Genomic DNA, 14,361 nt, shown 5'->3' with positions numbered 1-14,361 from the left:
ACAATGCACTGTGGGCCGTGTTACCTGACTTCTGATGTCTTTGACTCATTAAAATCATAAACCATTGTCTTGGAAACAAGAAAAAAAAAACGAAAGCTATCACTGCTTGTGTAGACTACCTAAGATAAATAGAATGATGAACTGCTCAGTACGGGGATAGAGTGTGTTTGGCTGTATTTTAAGGATAAACTCCTTTTATTTTGGAAAGAAAGAGAGAAGAAGAACATCTATAGAGAACAAATGGAGGGAAAATCCAATGATTCTGGCAAAGGAGGGTATTTTATACCAAATATTTTAAGTATTTTAACAAAATTTCTAATTTAGTCTGATGACATGGTTTTAGTAAGAACAGCGTTCTTTGATTAGACAAAGAACTATTTAATTAATTCTCTTTGACTGGGTGAATGTTGTCCTGTAACGAACTTTAAAAAAGAATATGCAATATTTTTTTATGTAAATGATTTTTTATGTGTTCATTTTTTAGCTTACTGTGCTAGTTTTTTTTCCCGGTAGAGTGGCAAAATTTGCAAAGCCAGCAGATGCAACTTTTTTCCTGTAACAGGGGCGGAGGTGATCGCAGGGGGTCAGAGAGGAAACGTTACTTTTTGCACATTCCTGCAGAGGCGTGCATGTGGCAGGATACAGCCAACCGTCCCAAACGGGGATAGGAAGGAAGCTAGAGAGACGGATCAATCAGGAGTCTGCTTATTCCACAGAAATACTCAGGAGAGAGGGGGGTGTTGCTTGAGTGTCAGAGTGGGGTGGGCGGGGGGGGGGGGGGTATAGTGGGGCATCATGAAGAGCAAACATATACACGACACATACACCCAGAGACACGTACTTGGGCATAAACTCATGTATACATGGACACAGCAACACCGTTTTAATGAATCTTTTAGTTATTGACCCCCCTTCCCGCTTTACTTCAAATGTTTCACATAATTTCTCTCTCCTGCTGTCCTTTTACATGACTAAATTCTCATTCTTTCCCTTATTCCTCCCATCTTCAAGTTCTCTGCTTCCCCTTTCCGCCAAATGCATTATTTGTTTTGTTTATTTGGTCCAGAGCAGCTTGGTGCTCGGCTGTAGAAGCAGCTCATTAGATAAACATGACACAATAGCGCATGCAAAGAAAACCCCACCAAGTACTGAATGGAGCCATTGTGTGTGGAGCAGTCTGTATGGTTCAAATGCAGTTTGTTTAGCTGGAGTACAAACCTCAGGTTTAACCTCCTAAATCAGAGAACTACATGACAGCCATCTAAATCTATGAAATTAGGATTAGCTGTTCCAGGTGCAATGCAGTTTTGTGGTCTAGTGGAGTTACGGCCGGCTCGCAGGGCCGCAACAACAGAGTTCAAAGCACCAAAAACAAGACAGAAACTTGTCTAAAAGCACAAACTCAGACATTTATTAATCTAAATTACAAACTAAGGCACAAACCAAAACACACAAAGTTCACAAAACACAATCTCCACACAAAACAAACCACCAACCACAAAAGAAACCTGAAAGAAGGTCTCAAAGAAAGAATCTCTACACGGACACAAAAGCCCCAAAAGAAAATCATCTTCTTCTTCTTTGGTGTTTTACAGCAGTTGGCATCCTTTTTAGTTGCATTGCCGCCTCCTTCTGGATCTACCATGTATTGCAGTCTGGATCTCTTATATCCTTTTGCTTATTCCAGTTGCCCTCAATAAACTAAATATCTCCTTTCCCTCCACCATGTTCACTCCTAGTCTCTGTAATCCTGTAAACATTACCCTTCTTTCTTGCTCATACTTCCTGCATTCAATCAGGACATGCTCCACTGTTTCTAATTCCTGGCACTGATCGCAATAGCCAGTTGGATGTTTTCCTATAATAAATAGTGTGCTATTCAAGTTGCTGTGACCAATTCTTAATCTACTTATGATTACTTGCTCTGTTCTATCGGTTCCACTGTTTTTTGCCAAAAAGAAAATCTCCCATACTACTTGGCTTATATTGGGCCACAGGCAGGTGGAGGCAATCAGGCAATTAGGTAATTAAGCAACTACCTCCACCTGCACTACCCAGGCAAGCAGAGGCAGGGGATGGAACAAGGGGTGTAAACCTTTGGTTTGAACTTCAGCTAAGCACGCTGCAGTTGACCCTTGTTTAATTGTTTATGTGTTTTGTCAGATACAGGGCCAATGTTTGTACTGTGGTGCCCTGCTATACTGACACATTCACCTGTGGAACCTTAGTCCTGCCTATGAACAGAGTTTGTACGGTTATATTACGTTTAGGTATTTAGTATACACTTTTATCCTGAGAGCTTTTCCTGGTTTACATTTATTCTGTACATACAGACCATTTACACAGTTGTGCATTCACTGAAGCCATTCAAGTGAACTACTGTGCTGAAGGGTACAGTAGCACACTGGTACTAAGGTACTAACTTGTGCTAACCCATGGTACTAAGGTAGTAACTGGTACTAATACGCTAGTACTTAGGTAGTAACTAGTGCAAACCCCCTGGTACTAAGGTACTAACTTGTACGAACCCCTGGTACTAAGGTACTAACTTGCACTAACCCCTGGTACTAAGGTACTAACTGGTATTAGCCCCTGGTACTAAGGTACTAACTGGTATTAGCCCCTGGTACTAAGGGAGGACAGGGAGAACATAGAGGGGAGAACTGACTGGAGCCCAATCCTTGATTTTGTCTATTGGGATACATACAGTTTTTTTTTTTATTTCAGCATCATAACATTTAAGTTTAAACAATATAATAATATTTCGCATTTGAAAAACATAATACTGTAAGTACACATATTCTGTCGGTCTTCAATTAAATGAACACACCGGTTTATCTTAGTAAAGTATTGCAGTTGCAACACAGCACAAATTTATGGGTTGTGTCCGTACTCAAAACAGATGAAGTACAGTAGGACAGAGGAAATAGTCTCTTTTTGACTTCTGTTTTCATTTGTCAGTTTTTTACGGTTATACACAATAAGCTAATCAATTTGTCGTGCTGAGAGATTGTGATTACTTACATCCTTTTATAATATCATCACATCAAAAAATAATTTTATGGCAATTTTCACAAAATGAAATTGGGATAAAATTGTAATTTTGCTTTTGGACCACCAGGGGGGATCTTGCTGACCTAGAGGAACTACTGGTCTGTCATACTGTATAATGATGAGAGCATTTTATCTGTCACACAATTGAACATCCTGGTGGACACCGGCAGCAGCAACTTTGCCGTGGGAGCTGCCGCTCACCCTTTCCTGGTAAAGGTGGGGTAAGAGAAGGGTGAGACTGAGAGGGGAGGGGTAAAAGAGTGGAGGGGCTGAGAGGGGAAGGTCTAAGGAAGGGAGAGCTAGTGAGGGAGGAAGCGGGGGGGACAGAGAGCGGGGCTACAGTGTGCCATAGCAGCACCGTTTTCAGGTCAGGGCGTAGAAGAGGGCGGGATCAGGGTAGAATTTAGGGCGGGATCAGGTGCTCCATGTATTTTATAGGCCTCTTAACACTGGGTGTCTTCAGTTTGCGTTCACTGTGCCCTTCCTCTATGATGCTTTAATTTTAGCTGACTATTCACAGTCTCTTTGCTGATGGTGCCCAGTGATAATCAGCTTTTTTGCTGTTATTCGGCTCACTCAGCCCACAGCCAAAATTCGGCCCGTATGCAGATTAAAGACTTCAATATTTATTGCAGGATACCTGCTACAGTATTGCTCCCCTAATACAAGCAGACAAGATGGGACAGATTACTGAAGAATTAAGCCTTTATTGTGAATGGCAGAATCACGCAGACATTTATGAGAACCAGGGACAGGTGTGCGCACGCGCGTGTGTGTGTGTGTGTGTGCTTGTGGAAGCAGGCATGGTTAGCTACATAGTAAATGGTGTTATTGACCTATGGAAGTTTGTCTTTACTTCCATTATTACAGTAGCTGTAACCACATCGAAATTAAACAATGATGATTATTTAAGAGCTGAATGGGGAGAACTTGTGAGATTGCAGTGTTGCCCTTTTCTCCTTTCTTTAAGTCACTTTGGCTAAAAACATCAGCCGAATGCCTAAAGTGCAAATAGGTGAGTTTTGGTGCATGTATTAGATAATAAGCTTATGGGCAATGGGAATTACAGGGAAGTAAATGACTCTTGTATGTTAATTGGCACAGAAAAATATAAAGAGTGAAATATGCCCTGTGTCTGACTACAGTTCTCTAACATACAATACTCCTCTAAGCTTCACACTTTTTGTGAAAGAGCTCCAACACTGTTGAGTTGGTGTACTTTTTCAGGAGCGTTTCCAGCTTTGAGAGAGTGTGCCTGACAACTTTGTTCTCAGTGTTGTCAGCTATGGCCCCCCCGCTGCTGATGGGCTGGCTGTTGTTGTTCAGGCAACAGTAGGCGTTCCAGATGTAGTCGGGGATGTTGACCCGATTGTTGATCGAGTTGTTTTTGGAAGGGATGGCGCCCACCAGCACGTAGGCCTTCGAGCAGTTTTTGAGCACGTTTTTTTGCAGATCCGTCTCATACTCCTTCCAGGCCCCCTGGTTCAGCGTGCGGTTCTGTGGCACCACGTTGGTGAGTGTAAACGTGGCCTGACGGCTGTCCCCTGCAGGAAGGGGGGAGCACAGAGAGAGAGAGAGAGAGAGAGAGAGAGAGAGAGAGAGAGAGAGATAAAAGATATAAAGAGAGATGGAGGATCATTTTTAGGGGATGCTGCTTTCTTAAAAGTACGTTCACTCAATATCCGTTTCACAACTGTAATGTTCTACCTCAGGGTACTGCTCTCAAGACAACAAACCTGGTTTGAATTGCATTAGTAACACAATGCACAGCTGACCATACTGAATTCACTCTTAGAGACCCAATTACCAGTTGGGCAGGCCTGCTGGAATAAAAAAAACCAGCAACAAAAAGCGGAACTGAACGCTTGTCTGAGTCACAGGCATCCTAGTTTTTTTATTGTCTCTGTTTGGCATTCTTTGCCATTTTTTGTGCGAACATCCCCTCAGAACTCCTTCAGCCGCAGTATAAAAACCAAACAGAACATACACAGAAAGACTATAATGGAGATTTTTGTATAGTATGCATTAGTAGGGAGGTCGAACGTTCTGCCTGAAATGTTATCACAATGGGAGTTCAAGAGGGCACTGATAGTTCAGCGATATTAATTTTTTACTTTAGAAATCAGGAATTCTTATGCAAACTTGACTCTTTATGAGCATTTGTGCCTGCACTTAATGCTTCACCAAAATGAATGGGGTCATTATAAAAAATCTAACCACATTGAAGGCATTATTACTCAGTTCACCACAAGAAAAACTCACTGTGAAATGTTTAAAATATGAATTGGTTATTAGTTATTGATACATTCGTATATTTAGGTGTCCTCAAAACGTTACAGCTGCCAGCGTCCTGAGGGCCATTTCAGAAGCGATCTGGCACCAAAAAAAAAAAAAAAAAACAACCCTCGCTATCAAAATAACCCCAGAAGGGATTTTGTTTTGCTGAAATGAAATGTTATTCAAATTGTAGCCAATCCCTGTCTTGACATCATCCTGACTGTTCAATTCCGATTTGTCCAAATTATGCCGATGAAGAGGCCCTATGAAATGTTTTCTGGCATGTCTAGCCCGCTAAGCCTTGATTGAACAATGATATTTTAATATGCATTTCTTTGTCAAGGTCTTATCTACATTGTGGTATAAAGCATTTGAGTTTTACGAATGGGTGTTTTTTGTAATTACGGTGCAAAGGAGACATGCACAGCCCTCTGGAATCCGAATCCACTGCGGATAGAATAGTATTCCATTGGCACCTATAATGTGCTGCTAGTGTATTAATTCTGGTGGCCAAGTCACCAGGAAAACTCGTTTGAACAACACAATCCTTACATGCACGTCTTCGTCAAGGCCTTATGTACATTGTGGTATAAAGAATTTAGGTTTACGAATGGGTGTTTTTTGTAATTACGTTTAAAATGAGACATACGCCGTCTATGGATTGCAAATCTCCAACAGTTCGAATAGCCACAGTTAGCTATGACCAGTTGCCAGTGTACATGTTTTCTGGTGGCTAAGTCGCCAGGAAAACTCATTTGAACAACAATATTTTGACATATATTTTTTTCTCCAAGATGGTGTCTACAGTATGGTATAAAGGATTTTAGTTTTACGAATGGGTGTTTTGTTTTTATTAGGGTGAAAATGGGGACATGAGCCTGGTCGATTCCAGTCCCCAACTGCAATGGAATTTTGAAGCCACGGGGCCACTGTTTGAAACTGAGACATTTTGGCACATATTGCGTTTTGAGAGTCATTCATTCATTCATTCATTCATTCATTCATTCATTCATTACCTTAATTTAACCAGATAGGTCATTGAGAACACATTCTCTTTTACAGTGAGGACCTGGCCGAGAGGGTACACACTTTTCATTAAATGACGCATCCCATAACAATACATACCAGTCACTGCGTACAGTATATTTGTTTTACTGTACGGATACCACAAAATATTGGTTCATGTTGTTGAAGGAACACGGATAACCCCACCCCCAAAATTCGCACAGGTGATGATGCGTTTCCCTCCAACGACAGTGATTACATGCGGAGCTAAGCGGCTAATTTTTTAAATCGTATTATAAGAAACAACAGTTATATTCTGGCAAATTAGCGATTTATATGTTGTTATTTCACTATACTGTATCATTTATGACATGCATGAAGAATAAACTGTCAAAATATGTTTTCTGAAAGATCCCCAAAACAGGTTTGACCTCCCTAGCATTAGACCCAAGGTATGGGGATGCATTACCTGTGTGGTGTCCATTTGGATTGAGGTGCCCACGGGTATAGTTATACTTAAGTCCATTTATGTAGTCCGCGTTGAGAGACTGATTCTTCCCGAAGTCCACGTCAACGTTGCTTTTGTTTCTGAGGTCCTTCTCATCCTTCATCTCTGCATTCCAGTTCGGGTTCACAAGCTGTGAAACAGCACTGCAGTCAGACCACTGTGTGTGTGTGTGTGTGTGTGTGAGCGTGTATGCACATGTGTGTGGTTGTGTGCGCGCGTGTTTGAGAATGTATTTTTTCATTTTCATGTGTGTAAGATGGTGTCTGGTAATCTGCAAAGCCATTTCTTTAGATAAATGAAATGAGGCTCTTGGTGTTGAATCCACCACCAGGAGTGTGAAGCTTATGAAAATATCACAGAGAGGAGTGTGACGCTGCAGCAGAGCTGCTGAAGTACGTGGGGAGGAAGGTCGCCGTAAGTCTTCCTCAGTACTCACCTGTGGCTCTATATACCAGTAATCCTGGCGACCGCTGTCGTTGCTGGTCTGAAAGCGGTAGGCGGAGTAGATGGCGATGCGGTTGCTCGTGTTGTACAGCGTGGCGAAGTGGTAGCGGTTGTTTAAGCGCTGACACAAACAGACGGTGTGATGCTTGGGCACGTTCCACTTGGGCACCATGCCCTTGTAGAAGAAGTTCAGGCAGTACGGGCCGTTCTTGAACATTTTAAATACCTCCCCCCTCAGGGGGGGCAGGTGTGCCAAGACAAGGAAGCACAACGCTGCCAAGACCTGCATCTGGGCCAGTGGAATTCAGAGAACCAGTTTAGCAGAATTCTGAACACTTTACCTGTAGCACACAGTTCCACAGCAGGTAGCCACATTTTGGCTTGCATACAAACAAATGTGTGTGTAGATGTATACTTGCTTGTGTGTGTGTGTATGCGTGTGTTTGTGTATAAAGATGTTTGTGTGTGTGTGTATGTCTATATGACTGTATGTGTGTATATGTGCATCTGCGTATGTGCATACATGTGTAGATATGTTCATACGTGTGTGTATTTGTCATGTACTGATTAGGAAGGACCATTCATAGAAAATGTTTCATTTTTTATCTTATTAATATGTAATCGTATATGGTGCCCTTCATAATATTTGCGACAAAGCAGATGCTCAGCTTTAATTAAAGGATATTTTTATACAGTTTGGTTTCACCATGTAGAAATTACACCACTTTTTATACATAGCCCCCAAAGCTGAGAATCTACACTTGAACCACATGTGAATTGTTTGGTTACACATTAAAAATTGTGGAGTACAAAGCCAAATCGGGAACAAATGTGTCTTTGTCCCATATGTTATGGCGGTAATCAGGGGTAATGTTATACATTACCCCTGATTACCATACATAGTATACCATTTGTAGCAACTATATCCGAATAGTGCTTTGTGCTGAAGACCCCTCCTTGAATCATACTAGATAGACCGCTACCCAAGCCAACTCACCTTAGTCCACTCCCTAACACATCTCGCCTGCTCTATATGTAGAGGAGTGAATACTGATGCTAAGTGTGGATCAAACCCTAGTATAGAGATCAGGTCTTTACTTCACTGGTAATGGGCTCTGCTTCTAACTCCTTTAAGCTCCTGTGAGATCTATACTCATTTAAAAAATTCTACAGAATTCAAAGTGACCTATTGACCCAAGTTTTTGGTTCGAAATACATATAAGTAAAGTTTATTTGAGCTCCCTCTCACACAATTGCAGTTAGCTAGGTGTTATGCACCTTACTGGTTCTTTGGGTTATATATGTGCCCCCTGCCCAGGGGTTATAACTCTAGCTGAGCATGTTACTAAGAATCTAAAAATATAAAGGAAAAATTAATCATACAGACACTAAAAGAAACCCCCCCACTGTTTCTCACCTTTGTTTGGTCTCACTGTTGGAATGGTTGTTACTCAGAGAAAAAGGCTGGTGTTGATCAGAAGTGTGTCTCCAAAAATCTGCCAAAAATCTCCCCCCTCACAGCCTTTTACATCCTTCCTTGACCCCTTTCTTCAAGCCACGCCCTTGGGCGGGTGATGCTGGAGTTTAGGGGAGTGGACTGTTGTTTGTCGCACGGAGAGAGAGAGATGGCACCCACAGCAACACAAAACCAAATAAACAAACGCCTTCACCCTTCCCCCTCACTGAGCAAGAACATAAACTAACAAAGCAAACAAAAATAACAACGACAAAGAAAGTAAGACTGAGCAGCAGCTTTTCAGCTCGCCCCTCATAGCTGGCTCAAAGCTCCTCCAGCTTTTCAGTGGCGGGTTTTCTTCCTTCTTCAAGAACGCTCTCTCTCGGTTTGCACTCCCAGTCTCAGCTCGGAACTGTGGAGAGGAACACACCTTTAAGCACCTGGGCTGATTAATCATTGCAACCCAGGCATGTGTGCTCTCTCCACCAGTCCATGGAGAGGTCATTTTTAGGGGAAAACCAGCTGGAAAAGCGGAACCGAACGCCTGTCTGAGTCACAGGCATCCTAGTTTTCTTATTGTCTCTGTTTGGCAGTATTTGCTATTTTTGTGTGAACATCCCCTCAGAACTCCTTCAGCCGCAGTATAAAAGCCAAACAGAACATACAGAGAAAGACTATAATGGAGATTTTTGAATTAGACTCAAGGTATGAGAATGCATTACCTGAGTGGTGTTCTGGACTGAGGTGCATACATGCACACACGCACACACGCACGCACAGTAATCTGACAGCAGTGCTCTTAAAAATCTGCTACCGAAATCCTGCACCTTAAACCAAGAACTCACAGTGTTTTTTTCCTTTCTTCACCCCTTTCTTCAAGCCACTCTTACCTTTCCTTTATGACTTCAGGATCAACTTCTGCATTTACAAAGTGCATACAGTACAGTCCAAAGGTGTTAGGCCAGATTCCAGAAATCTATCCAATCATTTTGCAAAGTTCGAGGTGGAGGGGTGGGAGGGAGATAGAGTGGTGATTAAATTGAGTAAAATCTTATCAACCTTAAGTTTTTTAAGACCACAGGTAGCCTAATACCATTGGCCTGTAGGGCGAGTAAAATAGACACTAAAGTTTCAGGAAATATGGCAAAGAAAAAGGCGTTAGACTTAGATGTGTTGGGCTAAGTAAACGTATTGTGCCAAAAAGGTTATTCTCTGTGAGAAACTGCAAAGAAGCTTAAGATTTCCTGGTGCAGCGTTTGGTACACACTCAGAGTTGTCCAGCTGATGAGCAGTAATGTTAAAAGGAGAAGTCCAGGAAGATCAAAAGGTAGAAGACAAATAACTTGAAACCACTGCACCACAAATACAAAAAGACCTCAATGCAACTAGAGAGAAACTAGTTTCCCTGCCTGCAGTGAAATGGGGTCTGCGATCTCTTGGTCTAAACGGATGTGTATCTGAAAAAGCCATTGCTATGTGCCGTTAACAAGAAAGAAAGTCTCCAGTGGGCCAAGCACCATGAGCACTGTACTAAGAAAGATTGGGAAATGGCAGATACACTTACTTTATGACCAGCAGATCGTAGTTGCTGATTCACTGTAGTACTGTTCACAAGTTTAGCCAGCGCTCTACCTCCCTCTCACCTCTCCAGCTCCCACTGTGGATAGACTTCCTATAATTTATTTAATTGTTATTAAAGCCAAAGGAGGCTATTTTGAGGAGAGTTGTGTCTTAGTTTATTTTCAAGTAATACTCATCTTTTTGTGGTATCGTAAGTATTGAAAATTGGAAGAAAAAAGATTTGCACTTGGGTTTGTTTTTCAAATGTTTTTTTCTAATTGTTTTTTTAAATGTGCACAAATTAACTGTGTTCTTTTCTACCTGAAATAAAAAATAAATAAAAAACCACAGGCAGCCTAATACTTATTGCCTGTATTGTATCAATTTCCATCTCCTCACAATCTAACGCCCTTGCAGTTGGCTTTTCTGTGCTTTTCTTATCTTCATTTTCACACTGGCCACTTGTGGTTCTTCTCTGGAAGGAGCGCAGCCACTATGTTGTTCCTTCTCAAGATGCGCAGATGCTTTTATGACTTCTGCCTTCTGCTTAGCTCCGTCCACTGGCGGTTCTTCTTCCTCCTCTGTGTTTGGCCATTTCTGGAAAGAATCACTTTTTAAAGGCCCTGGTTCAAACTCAGGCCTCTTTTCCATCACAACCCTGTAATTATACTTCAGTGTCACTGATAGGTTGTGATAGAAATGATGTGTGCCTCTGCGTTTTAAATATCATTAACTATTGCTAGTTAACATTAGCTACCCAAGGCAGTAGGAGATAGCATGCTGACATAGCTCAGGACATAGTTACAAATAGGAGCTATAGTTACAAATAGGATTGTGCATTGCTAACTTAATAGCCTGCTATCTGTAATTGTAGCTACATTATGGCAGCACACATTATCCATATAGCGTCATCCACTAGCATGGTAGTTCAGCTTAGCTATTACATTACATTACAGTCATTTTATCCAAAGCGAAGTGCAATAAGTGCATACGGAAGGTCATTGGAACAACTACAAAACACTGGTCTGATAAGGTATAATACGCATTATGAAACAGTTATTCAAAGCAATGTCCATCAAGTCCAGTTCACACTGTACTAAACTGTTCTATACTGAGCCAAATCATCAGTGCTAACGTTACTGTTGTTTGCTGTCCTAACCTGCAGTATGGTGCTGCGTGTCAGTGGCGAAACTTGTGACTGAGTTTTCTTAAGAAGTTCTAATATATCTTTTCCATGTATTTCTCTCGTTTTCAGGAAGGTTAACAAGTTTAGCAAGCAATTAACAAAAACACTCTAGATGGAAGAACCCAGGTGGCAAGGGCCTGATGCCGATCGTCATCACCAGATCTGCATTCCCAACACTTCTGTTACATTTCAGTTAAATGTAAAAAAAAGACAGAAACATGCACCCATGTCTAAGTACTGACTAAGGCCAAAATAGGTTATCGTCACAGTATGAGACTTGGCCTGGATGGACTAAGAGTACTGGGCCAGTCTTGTTTAATGTCGGGAGAGATAGTGCCATCTACATTTCAGCATAGCAGTGCTGGGTCCTCTTGGTATGGGCGGCTGACAGCGGGTCTATGGTTGCGGTGGAACACAATCAAGCGAGATGGCAGTCATTTCCACCCTGCTGCACCGTGTGGTTGATGAATATGTGGTTCTATCTGTTTATAGTTGCTTGAGCTGCTTCTTCGTCTTCCAGTGTCGATATCTGCAGAGAAACCTAACAGTTTCAGTTAGACGCACACAATAATTTTTTAAAGCATCTCCAATTCAGTTCTTCACCACGCATCACCCCTAGAATCTTCATAGGGGCACCTACGAAATAGAAGGGGAAAAGTTCAAGGGTTCTTAAGTATTTTTTATTTTTTCTTCAGTCTGTTAGTCTTATTCCACATTAGATGGTGCCACCACACAGTGGTCTAGGAACAGAGGTGCCCAGCTGATGAGCAGTCATGTTATCAGGAGAAGACCAGGTGGATCAAAAGGCAGAATAAAAATAACTTTTTTAGCTTTTGTTTAGCAAAGGAAACCATCTTAAAACTGCACCACAACTACAGGAAGAAATGAATGCAACTAGCTAGAAACTTGTTTCCCTGACTACAGTGAAATAGGGACTACGACCTCTTGGTCTAAAAGGACGTGTATCTGAAAGAGCCCTTGATATATGCTGTTAACAAGAAAAAAAGACTCCATTGGGCCAAGCACCATCAACATGACTAAGAAAGATTGGGTAATGGCAGATACATTTATTTTTTGACCAGTAGATCATAGTTGCTGATTCACTGTATTCAGTGAATTTAACTAACGCTGAACCCCCCTCCCACCATTTGAGCTCCCACTGGGCAAAACGAATGGATATGGACTTCCAATAATTAATTTAATTGTAATTAAAGCCAAAGGAGGCTATTTTGAGGAGAGTTGTGTCTTAGTTTATTTTCAAGTAAAACTCATCTTTTTGTGGTATCGTAAGTATTGAAAATTGGAAGAAGAAAAATTTGCACTTGGGTTTGTTTTTCAAATGTTTTTTTCTCATTGTTTTTTTAAATGTGCACAAATTAACTGTATTCTTTTCTACCTAAAACAAAAAATAAATAAAAAACCACAGGCAGCCTAATACTTATTGCCTGTATTGTATCAATTTCCATCTCCTCACAATCTAATGCCCCTGCGGTTGGCTTTTCTGTGCTTTTCTTATCTTCATTTTCACACTGGCCACTTGTGGTTCTTCTCTGGAAGGAGCGCGGCCACTGTGTTGTTCCTTCTCAAGATGTGCAGATGCTTTCATGACTTCTGCCTTCTGCTTAGCTCCGTCCACTGGCGGTTCTTCTTCCTCCTCTGTGTTTGGCCATTTCTGGAAAGAATCACTTTTTAAAGGCCCTGGTTCAAACTCAGGCCTCTTTTCCATCACAACCCTGTAATTATACTTCAGTGTCACTGATAGGTTGTGATAGAAATGATGTGTGCCTCTGCGTTTTAAATATCATTAACTATTGCTAGTCTGCTAGTTAACATTAGCTACCAAGGCAGTAGGAGATAGCATGCTAGCTAGGGAGTTGAGTTAGTTTACTTTTAGCTATAAATGGTAAATGGACTGCATTTATATAGCGTTTTTATCCAAAGCACTTTACAATTGATGCCTCTCACTCACCAGAGCATTTAGGGGTTAGGTGTCTTGCTCAGGGACACTTCGACACGCCCAGGGCGGGGATCGAACCGGCAACCCTTCGACTGCCAGACAACCGTTCTTATGTCCTGAGCTATGTCGCCCCTGACATAGCTCAGGACATAGTTACAAATAGGAGCTATAGTTACAAATAGGATTGTGCATTGCTAACTTAATAGCCTGCTATCTGTAATTGTAGCTACATTATGGCAGCACACATTATCCATATAGCGTCATCCACTAGCATGGTAGTTCAGCTTAGCTATTACATTACATTACATTACAGTCATTTTATCCAAAGCGAAGTGCAATAAGTGCATACGGAAGGTCATTGGAACAACTACAAAACACTGGTCTGATAAGGAATAATACGCATTATGAAACAGTTATTCAAAGCAATGTCCATCAAGTCCAGTTCACACTGTACTAAACTGTTCTATACTGAGCCAAATCATCAGTGCTAACGTTACTGTTGTTTGCTGTCCTAACCTGCAGTATGGTGCTGCGTGTCAGTGGCGAAACTTGTGACTGAGTTTTCTTAAGAAGTTCTAATATATCTTTTCCATGTATTTCTCTCGTTTTCAGGAAGGTTAACAAGTTTAGCAAGCAATTAACAAAAACACTCTAGATGGAAGAACCCAGTTGGCAAGGGCCTGATGCCGATCTTCATCACCAGATCTGCATTCCCAACACTTCTGTTACATTCCAGTTAAATGTAAAAAAAAAGACAGAAACATGCACCCATGTCTAAGTACTGACTAAGGCCAAAATAGGTTATCATCACAGTATGAGACTTGGCCTGGATGGACTAAGAGTACTGGGCCAGTCCCGGTTAATGTCAGGAGAGATAGTGCCATCTACATTTCGGCATAGCAGTGCTGGGTCCT

The 14,361-nt window shown here is 41.5% G+C and overlaps 2 protein-coding genes across 3 annotated transcripts in view; one reads left to right on the top strand and one right to left on the bottom strand.

Annotated features, from left to right (window-relative positions):
* bace1 (beta-secretase 1) overlaps positions 1-14,361 on the top strand; it is a 130,752-nt gene that overhangs the window by 102,219 nt on the left and 14,172 nt on the right. The window lies entirely within an intron of this gene.
* On the bottom strand, positions 4,080-7,577 carry LOC118209308 (endonuclease domain-containing 1 protein-like). Its single transcript, XM_035384537.1, has 3 exons — positions 7,281-7,577; positions 6,806-6,974; positions 4,080-4,598 (listed from the first exon to the last, which is right to left on the bottom strand). Exons 1-3 carry the CDS (start codon positions 7,575-7,577, stop codon positions 4,222-4,224), a joined length of 843 nt encoding a protein of 280 aa, XP_035240428.1. The 3' UTR covers positions 4,080-4,221.

Source organism: Anguilla anguilla, chromosome 12, assembly GCF_013347855.1.
Source record: "Anguilla anguilla isolate fAngAng1 chromosome 12, fAngAng1.pri, whole genome shotgun sequence".
In the NCBI taxonomy this organism is placed as follows: Eukaryota; Metazoa; Chordata; class Actinopteri; order Anguilliformes; family Anguillidae; genus Anguilla; species Anguilla anguilla.
The sequence above is the reverse complement of the archived record's forward strand: the minus strand, read 5'-3'. Positions and strand labels throughout refer to the sequence as shown.

What these genes read in the sequence shown, in the direction of transcription:
- LOC118209308 (XM_035384537.1), bottom strand. Translation starts at nt 7,577, where the DNA reads ATGCAGGTCTTGGCAGCGTTGTGCTTCCTTGTCTTGGCACACCTGCCC. An exon ending in ACTGGTATATAGAGCCACAG is followed by an intron (nt 6,975 to 7,280) that starts GTGAGTACTGAG and finishes GCTGTTTCACAG; the next exon opens with CTTGTGAACCCGAACTGGAA. An exon ending in TCCAAATGGACACCACACAG is followed by an intron (nt 4,599 to 6,805) that starts GTAATGCATCCC and finishes CCCTTCCTGCAG; the next exon opens with GGGACAGCCGTCAGGCCACG.